Source organism: Neomonachus schauinslandi, chromosome 3, assembly GCF_002201575.2.
Source record: "Neomonachus schauinslandi chromosome 3, ASM220157v2, whole genome shotgun sequence".
Taxonomy (NCBI): Eukaryota; Metazoa; Chordata; class Mammalia; order Carnivora; family Phocidae; genus Neomonachus; species Neomonachus schauinslandi.
Window position 1 is genome coordinate 14,255,203 of NC_058405.1, and position 20,200 is coordinate 14,275,402.

At 38.2% G+C, this 20,200-nt stretch overlaps 2 protein-coding genes across 2 annotated transcripts in view; both read right to left on the bottom strand.

Moving 5' to 3' along the window:
* Positions 1–20,200, bottom strand: part of HS6ST3 (heparan sulfate 6-O-sulfotransferase 3) — a 648,747-nt gene that overhangs the window by 319,188 nt on the left and 309,359 nt on the right. The gene's annotated exons all lie outside the window — the stretch shown is intronic.
* Positions 9,050–9,576, bottom strand: LOC110585897 (ubiquitin-40S ribosomal protein S27a-like). The gene has a single exon (XM_044913534.1). It carries the CDS (start codon positions 9,550–9,552, stop codon positions 9,085–9,087), a length of 468 nt encoding a protein of 155 aa, XP_044769469.1. The 5' UTR covers positions 9,553–9,576; the 3' UTR covers positions 9,050–9,084.

Sequence of the window (20,200 nt, forward strand, 5' to 3'; positions counted from 1 at the left end):
ATTTTCACCACCCTATGGTTATTTGATCAGGTGGTCTTTCACACTGACAGAAATGGATATCCCATGTTTTGTTGTTGTCCTTATCACAACACATGATAATTTTTACTTAGGTGTTTATCACCCTTGCTGAATGGTCAGCTTTTGAAGGACAGGAGCTGTATATATCTGTTTATACGTCTTCTTTTCCCCAGTAACTAGCACATAAATATACTGAATAAATGAGTGAATACAGATATATCAATCACGGTAGTTAATTTGAATATATGTAGGTTAAATTTTACCCAGATGCCTTTTAATCTGCTACCAAATCGGTAATTAATGCAATGCAGGGAAACCAAGATGTAAATTATTGAATTCTGCAGCAAAGTAAATTTACTGTCATTTAATTGGGTGTTTCTCCCATTTTGTGGAGTTGCTTATGTAAATCTCAGATAATTAAAAGCGTACAGTGAGTTGTTCAATAGCACTTATGATGCTTTTCTTGTTTCTGCCCCCAGGCAGCTTGGTTTTGGCAGTAGATGTCCAGCTCACATACATTATTTGAACATAAGTTACACTTCTTGACAAGATGCTCTGACCTCACCACTGAAAGAGAGGGGATTCAAGTAGCCCTGTGCCGAGCAGGCATGCTGCCAGACCTCTTTCCTTAAGTGAAAACTACCTGCAAATTGAATTTAGAGGCGTATGAGCTGTCTAATTCTTAAAGCCACTGTTATGTGAAGTAATGGCCTCCCACAGTTTACTGCTAAGTATAAAGACGTAAAAAATCAATACCGAAGCACACATATTTCTCTGAAGAAAGACAAATGCATCTGCAATAACCAAGCATCTAGTCTTCAAGCCTGTATGGACCAGGCCAATGGCTGTGTGACACTGCTGAGGTCAAAGTCTGAAAACAGCAGTGTGTTTCTCAAACCCCAGAGCTCAGGGAATATAAACCAGCTAAATACATGTTTACAAAACATTATGGGGTCTTACAAAAAATATGAGCCCTGAGAAGGAAAGTGCTCTGGAATGAAGCTTAGTTACCAAATTAAAAGAAATTTCTTTCTATATATAAAACCATCAACAAACTTAAATAACAAGTAGAATTCCAAACAAATAAATTACTTTCACAGTTCAACTCCTTTAGTTTGTTTAAACTCCTGGTAAATGTCTGATAGTCCGAAAGGAGAATTCTCTGTCCATTGTTGGGTCTGCTTTCTCTCCCACATACTGATAATAGCACAGTGGCTGGGTTAAAAACATACAGAACAATGGTCCAATCCTGGGGAAAGCAATACTCTCACAGAACTTATGGTTTTGCTGTTATGCCATGTATAATATTTTGGCCTTATCTTGATCTCCAAGTAGAAGAATTTAATGAGACTCTTGCTTTTAATAATTGCAATATAGTGAATTTAGCTACTCGAAAAGTATTTAAAGTAAACCAACATGCTCATTAATCATCATTACAGTTACAAAAAGAATCAAGCAAATAACCTTTCATAATGTTTCTCAGGTCAAACTTCAAATCACTCCTGCAACTTTTTTATTTTACAAATACAGGCACACACTGTAACCTGTTAATTAAAGCAGATCTTAATTATGCCATTATTCAATTTATCATTTTTAAGTTACAAAAGCAAATGTGAACACTGATCAATCCCTTTACAGCTTGGAGGGCATCATTCTTGGGGAAAAAGTTACAGCCATTTGTGTGCCCAAAGCTAGGAAAGGAACATACTATGCAATCATACCAAGAATTGCCGAAAACAAGAACACAATTAAAGTCACTCCTGAATCCCAGTGAATATGTAGGAGTGAACACATTGCAACACTACAACAGTATAAATATCAGAGTCCACCATTATTCCAAAACTGCACGCTTAGTCCTGATATCAGAGATATAGGCTGACCTAGTTGGCATTGTACCTGTATTTCCAGATATACTCAATATTCTCCTTATTGCTTTATACTCTGCCCTGAAATCCGTATGATTCTCACAGTTTGTAGGACTTATCCAATGCAATGACCAAGATGACCTTCTTTATAAGTAACTCAATGATGACCTTGACATCCCTTTTTTGAGGTTATGCAGGTATTCTGGGTTCAGAACAAGATAAAACGTATGTATTTTTCTTGTTTGTTTTGATGACTCCTTGAGGAATTTATTTTTTTCTTCCTTATTTATGATAAAATTTAATAAAATTCAAACAAGCATGAATATAATTTCAGGAGAACACCTACCACCAGCTTGCAGGGTCTCTCCTGTCAAGACCAAATGCAATCCGAATTGTCTCCCTCTTTTTACATCACCTCTTTCTTACAAACTGCTTCATTTTTATCAGTGTCTACTGCAGTCTCCACTTCCTTGATGGTTTTAATAATATCCCAGCTCCCTCAGAATACGTATATCAGGAAATGGAAATATGATCTGGGAATTTCAAATCTCAAACTGCGATTCAAAGATCTTTTTTTTTTTTTGTCTTGAGAACCTGACAAATGTAACAGATTGGGCAGGACAGTCTCTTAGAACCTATTCCAAATGTTATAAAGGAAAGTCAAATCAGAGCCAGAGCACCTTGAGTCTGAAATGTGCTGCTTGCCAAGGCTTTGTCCCTTCTCGATTTCTTCCTACTTCTTTGAGTGAGTCTGAACTTTATTTTAGCACTCAGAAAAATGGCTCCATTAGAAGGACTGAGGAGTAAACATCAAAGAAAAACTGCTTTGGGTGCTTTGTTATGAGATGGAAATATCCTAAATCAGACGTCACACAGACAATCCATACACCTTATATAATTTTGTTACTGCAAGTGCGATTGTATGTATAAATGCTTAAAATAGAAAATAAAATTTGGCATTCCTAATATGCAGTGTACTCTTGATTCCAAGTTATCAACCAATTACCCTTGAGCATAGTAAGGCTTGGTAAATAGTTTTTGAATGAATAAAGGTAATATCACAGTAAGAGAACACAGAATACAAAGCAGGAGTTGTGTTAACCCAGATAATGATAAAAGAAAAAGCGTTACCATGCTATTAGCCAAAATGGTTCTGTTTTTATTATTCTATTTTCCCCCAGTTCCTAAATGATTTATAAAAAAGGGGTCAAAATGCTGATTATACAGCTAACTGAATCTAGTCTTATAACCAAAGGATCAAAACAGTGATTATACAGTCACTTTATATGTGGAATACTTACTGTATTCATCCTACCTCACCCAGATAATAAAATAGAAAATGCTGTACTACAGAAAAAAATTTTTTTAGCTAGCAGAATAGGGTGCAATAGGGGTATTATCTACTAGTGAATGCCCTCTTAGCCTTCTTATGGAGGAAAAAAACAACTCAAAGAAACACTTGACATGTTTAAAAAAAAAAAAGATAAAGAAAAATAAATTTTACTGTGAGAAATGCCAACATGCACTTTTTATCTTAGCTGAAATATTTTAAATCTTATTACTCAAGAGTATCTAATGATGAGATCTCCAGGGCTAAATTAACAGAGCTACTTCTCCTTGATACAGAGATAGGTTCCTATGGATCAAATTCAGCACAGGGCAAACTAAGCAGTCTTGTCTGCCCATCTGTATGTGTTTGGCCAGCTCAGAATATCCCTAAAGAGGAACAGAAGTGCTTGGAATCAATACTGTCCAATCCAATTTTTTTTCATGGCTATCAAAGAGAGTTCAGTAATTAAGAAACAATTCCATTAAAATGTCTAGCATCTATAATATAATCAACAGGGACTCAGATGATTCTCTGTTTCTGAAATACTATTTATGTGTTCACTTTGTACATGAAATTTATGTAACTGCCACATTGTCACGAAGCAAATAACCGTTTTCTCTTTCTACTGCCTGAGCTACCAGCTATCTTATAAGTTAAGGGAAATCACTTCATATTGTTTGAGGTTTGAGCTTCTTTTAAAGAGGCCCATCCTGGGATGATGAAGCTTGTGACGTTAAGCATTTTTTCAATTTAGGCTGTTTCCAATAAGTGTTTTAAAGATAAATGCCAATCTGGCCATATTCAAATGATAGAAATTTCGGCTAAGAGGATAACTAAGTGTTTGACCTTCCAGAGCAAGGACAAAATAAGAGGAGGAATTCTAACCAGGGTCATTAAACTAATTGTAATCAGCTTCCATGTAATTGATAGTATTTAATGTTATACACATCAACATTTTTTGCTTATTATTTTGCTCTTTTATTAAAATATTTCAATTATAAATTCCAGAGATTAAAAATGATCTGCATGTACTAAGTAAGGATTGCTATGGTAAAAATTCAAAGAGATTAATTTATTTCATAAATATGCAATTACTATAAATATGTACAATGACGACACTTTCAAAAAAATAAAAAATAAAACCTCCATACAGCAAACCAAATGCTTAATCTGAGATTGAAAAAATATTACAGGGGTGCCTGGGTGGCTCAGTCGTTGGGTGTCTGCCTTCAGCTCGGGTCGTGATCCCAGGGTTCTGGGATCGAGCCCCGCATCGGGCTCCCTGCTCCGCGGGAAGCCTGCTTCTCCCTCTGCCACTCTCCCTGCTTGTGTTCCCTCTCTCAGTGTGTCTCTCTCTGTCAAATAAATAAATAAAAACTTAAAAAAAAAAAATTACAAAGTCAGGACTGCATAGTCAAACCCATGACTTGTGCCAAAAAAATTAGATATAAATATAAGTAAAGTTTTATAATTTCATATAAACAAAGTTGTAGGGAAAAACAGATTAGAACAAGAAAATCTCAGTTTAAATACCACCATCACTGAGGGGAAAAAAGCTTTTGCCAAGTCTCTAATTACATTAAGTCAGTTTCTCAGATGACTTTAAAATAAATTACACAGAAGTAAAATTATCCCCTAGGAACCCCAAATCTCAGACTATCAGAACTGACAAAGTTAAGGATATGTATAGTAGATACACATAATAGACACATGTATTACAGAATATATAACTAAGATTAAATAATATATAACACATCACGAAGAAAAATGCACTTGCTTATCACTTAGGAACATGAATTTACACATCACTAATTTGTGTAATTGGAGTAGAGAGCTGTTGGACGTTCAAAGCTGGATATAGGGGACCACTCTGTCTCATCTGAAAACAGACTGCAAGTGGATAACATGGGGTCTGATTAATCCATTTATCCTCATTTTTACACAACAGAAATGATTTGCAACGAAGGGTCAAAATGCTGATTATCCAGCTGACTGAATCTAGTCGTCTTCAGTTTTCCACAGTGGTAATTATGACAAAAGGGTCAAAACATTGTCACTTTATATGTGGTATACTTACTGTGTTCATCTTACCACACCCAGATAATAAGACAGAAAATAAATTTGTTCTTTCAAAAATTTACCTACAAGAGCCAAGTTTTTTTTTTTTTTAAAGATTTTATTTATTTATTTGACAGAGACAGAGACAGTGAGAGCAGGAACACAAGCAGGGGGAGTGGGAGAGGGAGAAGCAGGCTTCCTGCTGAGCCGGGAGCCCGATGTGGGGCTCGATCCCGGACCCTGGGATCATGACCTGAGCCGAAGGCAGTCGCCCAACCAACTGAGCCACCCAGGCGCCCCAAGAGCCAAGTTTTTATAATTCCAATGAAGCCTCAGAGTCCAACTAAACATACCTGTCACAAAAAGCATTCAGAGAGGTTGGATCTTCCACAAAAGATAACGCAGCTTCATCATTCTGCCAAGAACAACTGAGAGGCTATATTTAACTCAAGAGGCTAAGGTCTAATCATCAGCATTTAAAAGATACTGTTTTACAATAATTCCACTGGCCTGGTTATTTCTGTTTCACGTAAGTACAGGCTTTCTGTTTCCATTATAAACCCCAGCATTAACGAGTTTTAAACCAACCTTAAATCCAGGAGATCACTTGACCATGGATAAACAGTTCACTCTGGTTTACAATAAAGACAAAGTTATAAATTATCTAATCACTAAAATATTATTTCAAAAACAATACTAAATGTACTAAAAGTAGTCATCCAAGCTCAAACCTTATAAGCAATTAATTTCTTTTAAACTTCATCTATCAAGGGCTAGGGACACAAATGTGTTGCCTACACAGCAGATATTCTATATGTGTTTGACAGACTGATGGTCAAGCAACCCCCTTGAGGTGGGGAAAACATTATTTATAGAGCTAATGCTTACTGGGGATCCTCTTATCCCGTTAAGATGTCTTGCTCTGTTTTACTTCATTCTAACATCATGCAAATGAATAAATTTTAAAGCAAAGTGATCTCGGTTAATACACAGTGTTGAAAGCAAGTCAGACTGACAGACAAAAATGTAGAGGAGAAAGCTGAGTCTTCATCCATAAAGTAGGAAAAGGAGGAATTTATATCACCTATCCCTCACACCCATACACCGACACAGCTAATTCCTGAACTTCAATTTATTTCGGCATATCAAAGATATTGCATATGCCTCTGCTTGATTGGCCTGAGGGTAGACATCATATTGTTTAGAATTCAATAATATCATTCCTCAGTAATAAGACAAGTGGCAGAAATAAAACAAGAAGAGAACTAGATAATTAGCTACTAGACTCAAAGTCTAAAACGCTGGTGCTCCTGCTATTCCTACCACTGTCCTCAAGATATGAGGATTCTATTGCCCATAGTGACCCACAGTCAAACTGGCTGCAGACTTTTCTTTTCTTTTTTTTAAAGATTTTATTTATTTGACAGAGAGAGACACGGCGAAGAGAGGGAACACAAGCAGGGGGAGTGGGAGAGGGAGAAGCAGACTCCCGCCGAGCAGGGAGCCCGATGCGGGGCTCGATCACAGGACCCTGGGACCATGACCTGAGCTGAGGCAGACGCTTAACCACTGAGCCACCCAGGTGCCCCAGACTTATCTTTTCTAATGCAAAAGAATCTCTCCATTCATTAAAAAAAAAAAAAAAACCAAACCCTAAATGTTTTAAGTTGTAAGAAGAAAGCCCTGATACTTTAGTAGATGACCATCCGAAAGAAGATGGAGCATCATACATAGCAGATTTTAGTGTTATAATCAATGCAACCTAAAAACATTGATCTGACACATATTTAGTATTATGAATAATCATTGTGCTGCATGGTAATTAGGGATAAATGCTAAGTCCTTCACACAAATGACAAAAATTAACGTTAGGTTTACACAGCAAAATCAGATTTTCATAGTACTACACTTTTCATTAAATTACCCCCAAAGTCAATGTCTGCTATCATATACAGTAGCTCTCATACCCAGTAGCTCTGATTAAAAAGGCAAAGGTAGAGGTGCCTGGGTGGCTCAGTCGGTTAAGTGTCTGCCTTCGGCTCAGGGCATGATCCTGGGTCCTGGGATGGAGCCCCACCATAGGCTCCCTGCTCAGTGGGGAGCCTGCTTCTCCCTCTCCCTCTGCTTCCCCCAGGCCACTCGTGCTCTCTCTCTCATTCTCTAAAATAAATGAGTAAAATCTTTAAAAAAAATTTTTTTTTAATTAAAAAAAAATTAAAAGGCAAAGGTATCAAATCTTAGCCTCCTGTGGCTGGTGAACACTTCCACCCTGCATCAACACAGACCTACTATGGTTTTCTTGGTGGCCCAGAGCTGAGGCATATTTACTTCCTAACACATGCCCTAATCCCCAGACTCTGATCCATAGACCCCACAAAAGGACCCAGTGTAACACATTCAATGCTTAACAGCATTTACTTGCCAAAGAGCCAACACTACAAGAGGGTAGACACCTTGAGCTTAGAAGGCTAAGGGTGAGCTAGTATGGAAGGAAGGGAGAAATGCTTCCCCTTTTCTATTAACTTCTCTCAAGGATCTTATACAATTCCTTACAATAATATCCAACAGGGCAAAATAGGGAGAGTAAAATTAAGGGAAGGAGTCCCAGAAAGGGGAGTACAGTTACCCTTATGACAGACACTGCTTTCTTTATCAATGTTTCAGTTAAGGCTGACTGAACTATAACCAGCAAAAGTTGGTCGAGAAATATTTAAATTTTCTAGACTACTCAGAGGTAGGGGTAAGAAGAAATTTTATGTACCAGGGGTTCTGGGATGCAATCCTAGCTTCCTGTTGTTGATTTCCAGGTGTGTGATGACTTTGGCAGCCTTCCAAATGAGCAAAGTCACCAACAGCTAATGAGATGACTTGTGGCTGCAATAAAAATATACTGGAACCGGTTTTCTTCTACCTCCACGTACTGCTAAAAGAACGCTGCAGATAACGCTATTCGTGGAGAAGTGGCTTGAGGCAGAGCCCGGTCATTTTCACTCAGCAGCATTGAGAAACAAATCGTCAAGGTGTTTCTGCACATCTTGTATCAGCTTTTGTTCTGCCCTCACTTTTCAGGAGTTTTTGTATGGCAAACAGTCCTAGAAGATCAAGATAGTGTCTCTCTCCAGGGCATGGGTTGGTCAGGTTACACACAGTCCGTTATAAAATATTGGGTTTCCTATACTTAGGGGTCCTCAGCTGTGCCACAAATCCACTGGATGCACAACATCTAGCTGGGCTATTCCTCATCACTCCCATGGGACTTGGGGATAAGGGGGAGAATAGGGAAGAAGGGGAACAAAAGCAAGCATGAAGCTCCCACCATCTGTGGTGCCATGAGTGAGTCTTTTGTCTGGGACCCAGGAGTCTTATGTCTTTTGCCAGCATCCAAACTGTGGCAGGCTAACTTGTTAGTTTGCAAGTAGAGTAAAATATCATTCCTTTAAGAGTAATCCCTGGAAGGGGACGCCTGGGTGGCTCAGTCGGTTAAGCATCTGCCTTCAGCTCAGGTCATGATCCCAGGGTCCTGGGATCAAGTGCTGCATTGGGCTCCCTGCTCCACGGGGAGCCTGCTTCTCCCTCTGCCTCTGCATCTCTCTCTCTGTCTCTCATGAATGGATAAATAAAAAAAAAATCTTTAAAAAAAAAAGAGTAATCCCTGGAAGGATAAGACTATCCTCCCAGATAGCAGGGCAGAAAGTTGCTATGGATTCTCCATCTCCCTAGAAAAAAAATATAGGAATATGTCTTATCCCTATATAGGTAGTTCTTTTTGTTGTTGTTGTTAGTTCATGTCTTTTATTATTAACCCATATACAATTACTTGTCTTCTGGTTTGTTGAAGCAATAAGTCAGACAACATTTGCCACAATAATGTCTGTTGAAGTAGCTAACCATGAAAACTCCAGCACCACACTCATCTGAAGGGCACTCCCAATGAAGGCGACTGATTTTGCCATTCTCATTCACCTTATAGTATTTCAGGACGGCCAGTTTAACCTTCTTTCTCTTATGCTTATTCTTCTTGGGAGTGGTATAAGACTTCTTCCTTTTCTTAGCACCATCACGAAGTCTCAACACAAGATGAAGAGTGGACTCCTTTTGAATGTTGTAGTCAGACAAAGGACGTCCATCTTCCAGTTGCTTGCCAGCAAAGATCAGTCTCTGCTGATCAGGAGGAATTCCTTCCTTATTCTGAATCTTGGCCTTTATATTTTCTATTGTATCCGAGGGTTCAACCTCGAGAGTGATGGTCTTCCCCGTAAGGGTTTTCACGAAAATCTGCATCTTGGCGGCAGTTCCACCACAGATGGCGGATCCCCCATATAGGTAGTTCTGATGCCGAAAGACTAACTAGTCAGCTAGAAAAGAACTTTTTCAAGACCTTGGAGGCAGTCATATTGCCCCAAATAATCTAATAATTCCTTTTATTGTACATTAGAAAAATGTATATTATTTTAAGACATTAGATTCCTTTTTTGATTCCTGATAGAATTAGAAGAGCTCATAATTCAAGTAAAATTAAGACACCTTCAGTAAACTAAGAAAATCTTAAAACTCATTTAAAAATAAAATTGTAGGGGCGCCTGGGTGGCTCAGTTGGTTAAGCAACTGCCTTTGGCTCAGGTCATGATCCTGGAGTCCCTGGATTGAGTCCCGCATCAGGCTCCCTGCTCAGCGAGGAGCCTGCTTCTCCCTCTAACCCTCCCCTGCTCTCATGTACTCTCTCTCTCTCTCTCGCTCTCTCAAGTGAATAAATAAATCTTAAAAAAAAATAATAATAATAATAATAAAAATAAAATTGTAATGACATTAAAAATCAAGTTTTTTATTTCCCCATATTAACTTCCTGGCTGCCCACAAAATATGAATATTAAGTTCAATCATTTTCCTATGACTGGTTTTTTTTCAGTCTTCTGAAGTGAGAACGGGAAACCTTTATAATTCTCTGGAGTATGGAAAAATGTCTCCTTCAACACTTGGGTTTCTACTGCTCAGCTGTGTCATTTGGTTGGAGTACAAACTCAATGATATAGTTCCAAAAGATGGCTATTTACCCTCAAGTTCTGAGCCTCTATTAATTTCACAGGTTTACTATATAGATTCTGATGATGATTATGGTTCTCCTTGGTTAATTAACGCTCTGCAACATTTAATTTTGCATTACATAAATACCAGTAAAGAGAGTGAAAAATAAAACTAGATGCAAATTTTATGCTCATTGCAATGCACAAATTAGGCCATAGAAAAATCCCTGGCTGGATTCAGAGTTTTCTTGTGCCAGCCAGAGCCTAGAAAAAAATGTTAAATTATTTTTCACCAATTCAACAGAGGTAAAAATGATCACATAAAAACCAGACTAAACAGAAACAAGTCAATGAGGCTGCTACACATAAAGCTTTATACAAATGAAGCACTGTCAAAACATTTCAAAATGTCAGAAATTCGTTTAGAAAATTTACAGTCTCTTTAAAAAAAAACACTCCTAGTATAAATTTGCCTTTCTGTAAATTTAGTCCCAACCTCTCATTATCACAAAAATGTCAGTCTTCTCAATTTCTAGAACTGTATCTATAATATTAATTTGCAGAGTACCAGCAGTCTGTCAGTGTCACTTCCCAAAGGTGGCCTACTTGATCGGAGTGTTGGAAGAAGACAGCCTAATTCTTAGAAGGACAAAACTATGCACAATACCAATCAACCCTGCACAAGACAGCTTTTCAAAATCATTTTTAGACATGCATAAATCAGAGATGCATTTGTGTTAGCTAATCACTACTAATGAAGCCTGAGCTGAGAATTCAAACTTCAATATCTAGCTAAAATTCTGAAGTGCAGCATCTAAATTAAACCAATACTATTGCTTGGAAAGCGAAGATGAGGCATTTTTTACATTTTCTAGACACTCAGGGCTGGATGATACGACCATAGACTCAGCAGAAGGAAACACAGGGGCGCCTGGGTGGCGCAGTCGTTAAGCGTCTGCCTTCAGCTCAGGTCACCATCCCAGGATCCTGGGATCGAGCCCCACATCGGGCTCCCTGCTCGGCGGGAAGCCTGCTTCTCCCTCTCCCACTCCCCCTGCTTGTGTTCCTGCTCTCGCTATCTCTGTCAAATAAAATCTTTAAAAAAAAAAAAAGAAACACGAGTGTGAAAAATGATCCTTTCTGATACTGGAAATTCACAATAAAAGCATACTTTCGCATTTTGTTAAGGATGAAGTTATGTTACCTATGTGAACATCATTGAGGGTTTTGGTGTTTTTAATTGTAGAAAAATGGGTAATGTGACTGCCATCTATCCCTTCTTTTTTCCTCCTCTAATGTCAGGGGATTTTTTTAATATGTTGGAGGAAATAATGTCCTCTGAAACAAGAAAAAAAAACAGAAATAAAGTTACAAAAGTATAGCTGCAACCAGAGGAGACTAAATCTGCCTCCATAATATTGGTTGGTGTTTTGACGTGGCAAAAGTTGGCTGTTGGTTCCAGCGGGGGTCTTCACATGGGGGTTTGGAGAGTCCCCATTATGACTTCACAAGCCACAGCCTAGTGTTTGTCTAGCGTCAGTGCACTTGATACCCACCCAGACTGTTTTGCCAACAGCATAACTTTACCTCTTAGCAGAGAAGCCAAATGCTCTGTGACAGACTACAACTGCACTTTCAGCCACATCTACTTCATAATGAGCACATATAGTCACTGCCTCTCCTTCAGCAGAGAAAAATATGGCCTGAGCATCATTTTTGTGTTAATCAGAAGCACCGTTCCTGAGGACAAGTTAGCCAGAAACCTCTGGGGCAATTTGTATGCTCAAGACAACCATCTCAACTTCCGGTGGGACTGGTAAATATTTATACTGAAGAATGAGAGATAGATGGCCAGTCTCCAGGGTATGGAAAAAATACTTGATAGTCATTCCAATCCAGCCAGGGGAGAAAAAAAAAAAAAAAGCATAGAGGTAGGCGAACAGGGGTCTCTAGCCAACACAAAATGCTTAAAGACATCTTTACTAAAAATAAGCAGATCTCAACAATAATTCTATAAAGAGTCAACTTGGTGAGATATTTCACAAATATCAATGTTCTGTTGAGATCAATAGAGAAGTTTTTAAATAAGTCTCAAAACAAATCATAAAAGTTCCCATGGCAAATACCACTGGGAAAACGAGAAAGTAACAGTCCATAAAACTGATAAAAAGCCAATCGCACACCCCCTGAAAAAATGATTTTCTTCGAACCGACTCATTTATTAGAACTACCCATCTCTCGGAGACCGAGTTTCCTAGCAAAACACTTGCTTGAAGTCCGAGAAAGGCAGGCACCACTAGCAGAAGGACTGGTGGGGTGTCTGGGAGCAGAAGGCATAAGCATGGGGAAAGAACAGGAATAAAAATCACTTGCTAACCTGGGGCAGCTCCATTAAGGGTTTTAAAAAATCGAAGCTATATACCTGATCTGTGGTTTTCATAAGTCCAATTAGAGTTTTAGCAAGCAATATAATGTTAATGCATAACACCTTTTATCTGTAGAAAATTCTCACTTTCAAATTCTATGATCTCTTTCTATATGGGAGAAAGGCAACAAAAGCACCCAACATTTTTCAGTGTCTTTGAACATGTTCCTAAGTAATAAGTCTACTGTGATAAATAGCTAGATAGCCCACTATACCTGCATTGTCTTTAGTAAAGAACATCTAGATTGGTACAGTCTTCTGAAGGATTAAACATAGGTAGGTACATAGGTAGGTAGGTAGGTAGATATAGGTCAATATATGCATACACATACACACACGGAAGTATAATCTTCTCAAGATAAGTACATGTATATGTGTATGTAAAGAGATCTGTTTAGTAGTATTATTTGGTAACATGGAGTCACTGTCCATGAGGTAGATTTAAGACTGAGTCACATGACGCATCCTCTCTTACAGGAACTCTACAAGAACTGGAATCATGCAGACTTGTGGCAGAGACATAATTTTATTTCTGCAAGGTTGGCATGGTTGAGGTCATAAAGAACATTAGCAGTGTCTTCCTGGGATGGGAGAGAAGAGAGGACCCACTTTGGACAATAGTTCCTATTTAGCCCTCAACCAGTCTAAAGGTTTCCAGACTATAGCCATTCATTCCAAAAGTGGGGGTGGAAGGAGACATAAAATTATACCTCATCCAAACATTATGCTCAATCTATGTCTGCTAAAGTTCTAGGCATGACATATAAAGACAAAAAACAAATATTCTCATAGTCTAATGGAGACAGGCAATTAAACTTAATTGCAATACAACCTAAGTGCTACATTAGAGCTACAGAAATAAAGAGGAAAGGCATTCTGCTAGAGAAGGTTTGGGCATTGGATGGGAAGGCTCCCCAGGAGGGGCGCTCTAGAGTTGAATCTAGAAAGTCAAGTGTATGGGGAGAGAGAGAAACTACAGGAGCATTAGATGAAGGGAAAAGGCACAGTGACAAAAGAGAACATGATTCATTAGAAGCACAAGTGGTTTTGGGTGGATACGATTTCATTTCTTAGTATTTCTGAGGCACCACAATAGACATTGGAAATATCCAGAAGGGAAAAAAAAAAAAGCTGTGTTCAGGAGACTGAAAGTTAAATCAGAGACAGAATGGAACAAGCACTGGGTGCCATTCTAAGATATTCTGGCCTTCCATGTAGGTGATTAAAAAAAAACACTGATAATAACAGTAAATAAAAAATATAAAATTTTTTAAAAATTTTAAAAAACACTGAAAAATTTTAGGCGAGGGAAAAATACAATCATAATTGCGCTGGAAAGAGACATTTTGATGGCACATACGAAGATGATGACAACGGTTGATTATTTAAGGGCTACGTGGGATACGTGGGTCTGTACAAGAAGCCTAGAATTTAAGACTGTAAAATGTTATGTTTCACGGGTTGGTTTTTAAAAGTAACCCAGAAGTTTTGTGCCAAGAGAGAAAACAAATTGCACAATCCTCAAGTTTTTAGATCAGAACTAAAGATTAAAGGATGCAGGCAGAGTAGTAGCCTGGCTTCACCCAGCTGCATTTACTGTACCAAGAAAAACTACTTGAAGGGTCTCCTCGGTGGCAAAACCCTACTGCATCCTCAAGAGGAAGAGCACCACCTCTTTAGCCTATATAGGATGGAAATGAATTAAACACTTCTGGAGATAGTACACAAGGGTAGGCCTTCTGGGAGCTGAGAATCGAGACCCAAAAGGGAAGAATGAAGGAGGAAGAAGGGTTGGAGGTAGCGACTGGCTTGGGACAGTTATGAATGGAGAGCACACAAGACAGCTGATACCCTGCCACGTCAGTGACCTCCACCTCCCGAAATGCCTCAGTGGGTAAAGTTGTTGAGTGAGACTAACGTAGATGTTGATGCTTTCCTGAGCACCCTTATCTGGGAACCAGATATTGAGGGCTGTGGTGAGGAAATGGACAAGCTAGGAACACCTAGAAGAAAGGGTGTGGCAAGGAAGGAATTTCAGATTTCTGACTGGATAATAAGGCGGATGCTAGCCCCAGGAACCAAACTAAGGAAGGCAGAAGGACCACATTTGGAGGGCAAACTGCTTGCCTTTCTGGCCCTCAGTTTCTTCACATTCGTGGAACGAGGGCATTGTCCTGGTGCAGCCTAACTTCCACGTCAGTGTTGGCTGTCTCTGAAAATAGGAATTCATCAAGAACATTCCGTTTTCAACTAATGGATCTCACTCCCACAGCTCTCCTGGACCTATCAACATGCTTTCTCTTTTCCACTACCAAACCTGTGTCTGAATTCAGCAAAAAAAAAAAAAAAAAGGAAGAAACTTCTGGAATAGGAATAATGAAGCCCAGTTCAAGGCCATTAAGGGTGCCAAGTATTCTTTTTTTAAGAGGGAGGTCACACCACAGACCTTGTCAATCATGTTCCCTTATCATTAATAAAGGGAGGAAAATACTCTCTTACAACCCCACACCAGTCTTCTCAGAGGTAGAGAATTCTTTCATTATTAAACATTCACAGAAAAGCATACATATTTAAAGGTGTTACTGTTGGATAGGTCAATATGCACAATAAGATGCTGCTGATTAAATCCAGCCCCAGTTCACCGGTCTACGAAGAAATCCTACACATAAAAAAAAAAAAAATTAACTTACTTTGGAGCTCCTCTTTTATAAAAAGATATAGATATTAAGACTGACAGCCATCTGGCACAGATTCCATAAATAAAATATTTTTATTTCAAAAAGTTTAACATTATATATTTTTTATTACTTCTACCAAAGTGGAATGGAGGAAAATACATAGTACAGTATACTCTCATGGGGCTTATTTGAAGCCTTTTCTGGTAATGTTTTGGTCATAATGGATTTTATTTGCTCTCTCAAGAAGGCATTTTAGGTTTAACAAACTATATAAGACTTCAAAGTACTTAAAAAAAAAAAAAACATAAACGTTACCCATAAACGGACAAACATAGTTGGCTGTCATATACTCTGGTTTCCAATACCGATGTCAAGCATGCCTCTGACACACTTTTTGCCCAACTGATTGTTTTATTTCATAAAAAAAGTAAAACAGTGTTTTCTTCTTCAGTAAACACTGGGTGATATCTGGTTCAGTGCTTTTCAGCACAAAATTACACCAAAGAAAGGCCAGTGTAATAGGTTTGACCTATTATTTTTACCTATTTCTTTCCAATTTCCACAACCTATTGTAGCATCCAGCATCTCTAATGCAGGGTAATTCATTTCTGATTCTACAATTGACCCCTAACTACACCGCGGTCATTCACTACATTTGATACCCCCATTTTTTTAACAACTCCTTACATTTAGATTATGCTGTAGTTTAGATGGGGTATAGTATGCTCTAAATCTTCTGATCTTCAAAGAATATGTTTACGAGCTTCGAGTGCAGTTTGAAAATGAGGGGGAAAAAAAACTCTAAAAATGCTGTTTCAGCAGATGCCATCCTCTCAGTCTATTTATAAGAAACTAGCAGATGAAACCTTGTCTCACATCACTATCCAGAGAGATGTCACATATAAATAGCACAGTCACTGTATCTGTTTTATATACCATATAATTGTATACTTGATCATGTTCAAATCCTTCTATTGCCTATAAAAAGGTGAACCCCACTAAACAGATTCCTACATAAGAAACCCTATCATCTAGGGATCACACTGAACCCAGAAAGCATCGTGTAAAATGTCAATTACATACACACCCATTTGTGTTCTATATGAAAATAAAAATTTCAAGATTTTAGTCTTAAGAAATTAAGATGAATCACTTCATCATTGGGCTATTCTTGATGTTCAAATCGCTCAGCTCACAAAAACAAGAGTGAGACCTCAATTCTTTCAGTCAATTTTCATTAAACAGGCAACGTCCATTAGTGGGGAGTCTTCATTATAATAAAACTTCCTTTTTCGCTTTTTCCCACACCAGGACCCATTGCAGAATAACTGGTTAGTGCTTCAAAATCCACATGCTGTGTGATACAGGCTCTGGGCATTTCCAAGAAGCCATAAGGGCTAACTGCTTCAAATTATATAGTGCTCCCCTTTATACACCCCAACCCTGTGTACCCACTGCATTAGGTAATTTGGTTTTAAATTTTGATCAAAGTGATTTGATTTAAAAAGCAAGTAGTCCAGGAGCATCTAAAGTAAAAAGAAGCTCCTGCCCCACATTCCATACTTTTCTCCACCTCTCTCTTCAGCTTCTTCCAGCAGTAAATGAAAACCAATAATACGGGAATAATAACAGTGCAAGCAGTTCAGAGTAAGGGGTAAATGAGTTTATACATATAAATACTTGAAGCAGTGTCAGGAGCATGGTATCTACTATATAAGTGTAATCTTGTGATGATCATTACTTTTACATTATCAGGACCAACAATACCAAGAAATATAAGTTATATTCTGTCCTATAACTAGGATTAATTCCTTGCCTACAGATCAACTCCAGAAATTGAACACTTTTTTAGGAAAGGACACTTATTAGAACCGTGGGGAGGAGGCACCTGGGTGGCTCAGTCGGTTAAGTGTCTGGCTTCAGTTTAAGTCATGATCCCAGGGTCCAGGGATCAAGTCTCACATCGGGCTCCCTGCTCAGTGGGGAGTCTGCCCCTCCTTCTCCCTCTGCAGCTCCCCCTGCTTGTGCTCTCTCTCTCTCTCTAAATAAATAAAATCTTTGAGAAAAAAAAAAAAAAGAACCATGGGGAAACTATTTACTTCTCCATTCCAACAGCATACCTATTATGACCCGGACACTCTTCTAGAAACTGGAGATAGAGTGGTGAATCAGACTAACACAGTGCTTACGTTCTAGTAAGAACAATAAATAAGCCAACAAATAAACAATACAATCTTAAATAGAAATTGGTATTATGGTTTCCCTATTGTGCCCTGTGACTTTTGAAGAAAAACAAAGAATGATTCCTTTTTAACAGTCTATGATTGCTCAAAATCTGCTGACATTTTAGTGTGCTTCACATTTACATAATGCTTCCTTGTATTGGTTTCCTTTCTTTGTTCTTGTTGGATGTATAATTTCTCACCTTGTCCCTAATATCATCCAATTTACCCATTCTTTCTGTTGATTGAAAATTTTTCCATTTTCTCAAAGCCCAATTATGTCCTAGTCTAACTTGGGCTGGTTGTTTCATATTTGAACCATGATTTTCTCATAAAATTTTTTTTAGAATTTCCAATTTAATTTTATGGTCTATTTCTTATTATATTCTCAAATATTTTTCTTACTGTTCATTGTACTCTTTAGTATATTGAATCCATTGTTTTCCCAGAACCGCCCTCCTTGAGATCTTCTTTTCTCTTCTCCCATCTGATCTCCCAGGGTGTGCTACAGAAATGTCATCCTTTAATTTTTTCACCTCCCTTGGATGCATTGCTTTTTGAAACCCACAACTTTTTTTAAAAAAGATTTTATTTAGAGAGAGAGAGAGAGCGGGGGGGGGGGGAGCAGAAGGAGAGGGAGAGAGAGAGAATCTCTAGCGTGGAGCCTGACAAGGGGCTCGATCCCATGACCCTGAAATCATGACGTGAGCCAAAATCAAGAGTCGGATCTCAACCAACTGAGCCACCCAGGTGCCCCAAAACCCATACCTTTTAAAAAAAGTCTCACCTTCTTTTTGCTGATGTGCATCATCAAGTAACTTCCTAAGAGTACATGTCTGAAAACGACTTCATCCTGGCTTCCTGATTGATAATTTATCAGAATATAGAATTTTGACCACAAATCTTTTCTTTCAGATTTGAAAGTCAATGTTCCATTGACTTCTAGGATCCAGTGTGCTAATGAGCAGTGCAAGGAAAATTGGATATGTTTTCTTTTAGGTAATAAGTTTAATTCTCTCTGTTAACCTTGATGCCTAAAATTTTTAAATGGCATTGTTCCTCTGCTCAGCCCTATTTGCAATGTGAAAATCTGTGACAAGCTTTAACTCTGGAAACTTTCTTATATTATACGTAATTGATTCCCATCAATTAGTTTTCCTGAAATTCTTCTTAGTTGAACACTGGATATTTCAGATTGAATTCTATGTCCCTTACCTTTATCTCATGTTTCTTGTCTTTTCATTCTCTATTCTTACAGGCCTCCTAAAATTTAACTTCCAAATCTCCTACTGTATTTTGTATATTAATAATATGTGTATTTTTTATTTTCAGGAGCTCTTTCGCATTCTCTGATTATTCACTTTCACAGTATATTCTTCCTTTTATGGATGTAACATCTTAAATCTCTGTGAGGAGACCAATTGTAACTTTTTCATTTTCCATGTGTTCTGAACTCTAAATTACCTGCTTCCTGTAGGGTCTGTTTTCTTATATTTTTTGTAGGTCTTTCTCTAATTTGAAGACCTTATCGGCTATCTTGTGCTTCTCTGTTGTTCATTTATAATAATAATGGGGCCTCTGTGTTCATGGGTAAGACTCACCAACTGGAAAACTCCACTTTAGGGTGAGCCTGTGAATAGCAGTCACTGAGCCAACAGCTCCCCAAGTCCTACCACATGGAAAGCTTTACTGTGTGGCAAAACCACCCCTCCATTTGTTTTCTGAGTTATCTCCCTCCCAAAAAAAAGTGTGTTCAATTTTTTGTTAAGTTCACTCTCTATTTTTCATCTACCTAGTAATAAGCTTGGAGAAAAGGGGGCGGCGGTGAAGGGATTAATTAATCTACTTAATGGTCCCTGTTTGTGGCTCCATTGCTCTTTTCCAACCCCTTCTTCTGATGGCCTCTAAGGCTATAGTCTTGCTAAGTTTCTTTAGTTCAAGCCACTGCAGCTTCCACTGCTCTAGAGGCCACATATATCATATTTCAAACCAGAAAAGGCCTCAGAATTCTGAACCACCCGGCCATACAGATGCTTTCTTAAGATTCTCGAGAAGCTTCATTAGCATCACCCAGCTACAGGCAGCACTGGTCTGAAATACTGGTAAGGTCTTTCAATGGAGTCAATACATTTTTATTGAAGTGCCATTCATGGTAAGCCGACTCCTCTGCTTAAGAAATGTGAATAACATTAGAGTGCCCAAGGAGCCCACTAGGAGCTAACACAGGTCAAACAGGAGCCAAATTAGAAAAAGAGAGAGAGAAAAGAAAACACAAGACTAGAAGTTAGGAGATCTGGATGTGGATTCTCGTTCCATCTCTAATCAGCTATGAGACCTTAAATAAGTTGATTCACCTTTCTGGACATTATCTGTAAAATAAGAACTTCATATGAGAATAAACAGCTTAATGAAATCCTAAATCACGGTCTGAGATTTTTGTCAGAATATGGTTAAAATTTATGTATATATTAAACCCACAAAATGCTCTTGTTTTATATACCAACAGTGGAGGAGGAAAGAAATCAAATTGTTATACAATGAATGGAGTGTATTGAGACAGAAGAAGCAGCTGGAACTGAAAAC

Bases quoted from the DNA above. Each gene is read 5' to 3' on its own strand.
- LOC110585897 (XM_044913534.1), bottom strand. From the start codon at position 9,552: ATGCAGATTTTCGTGAAAACCCTTACGGGGAAGACCATCACTCTCGAG.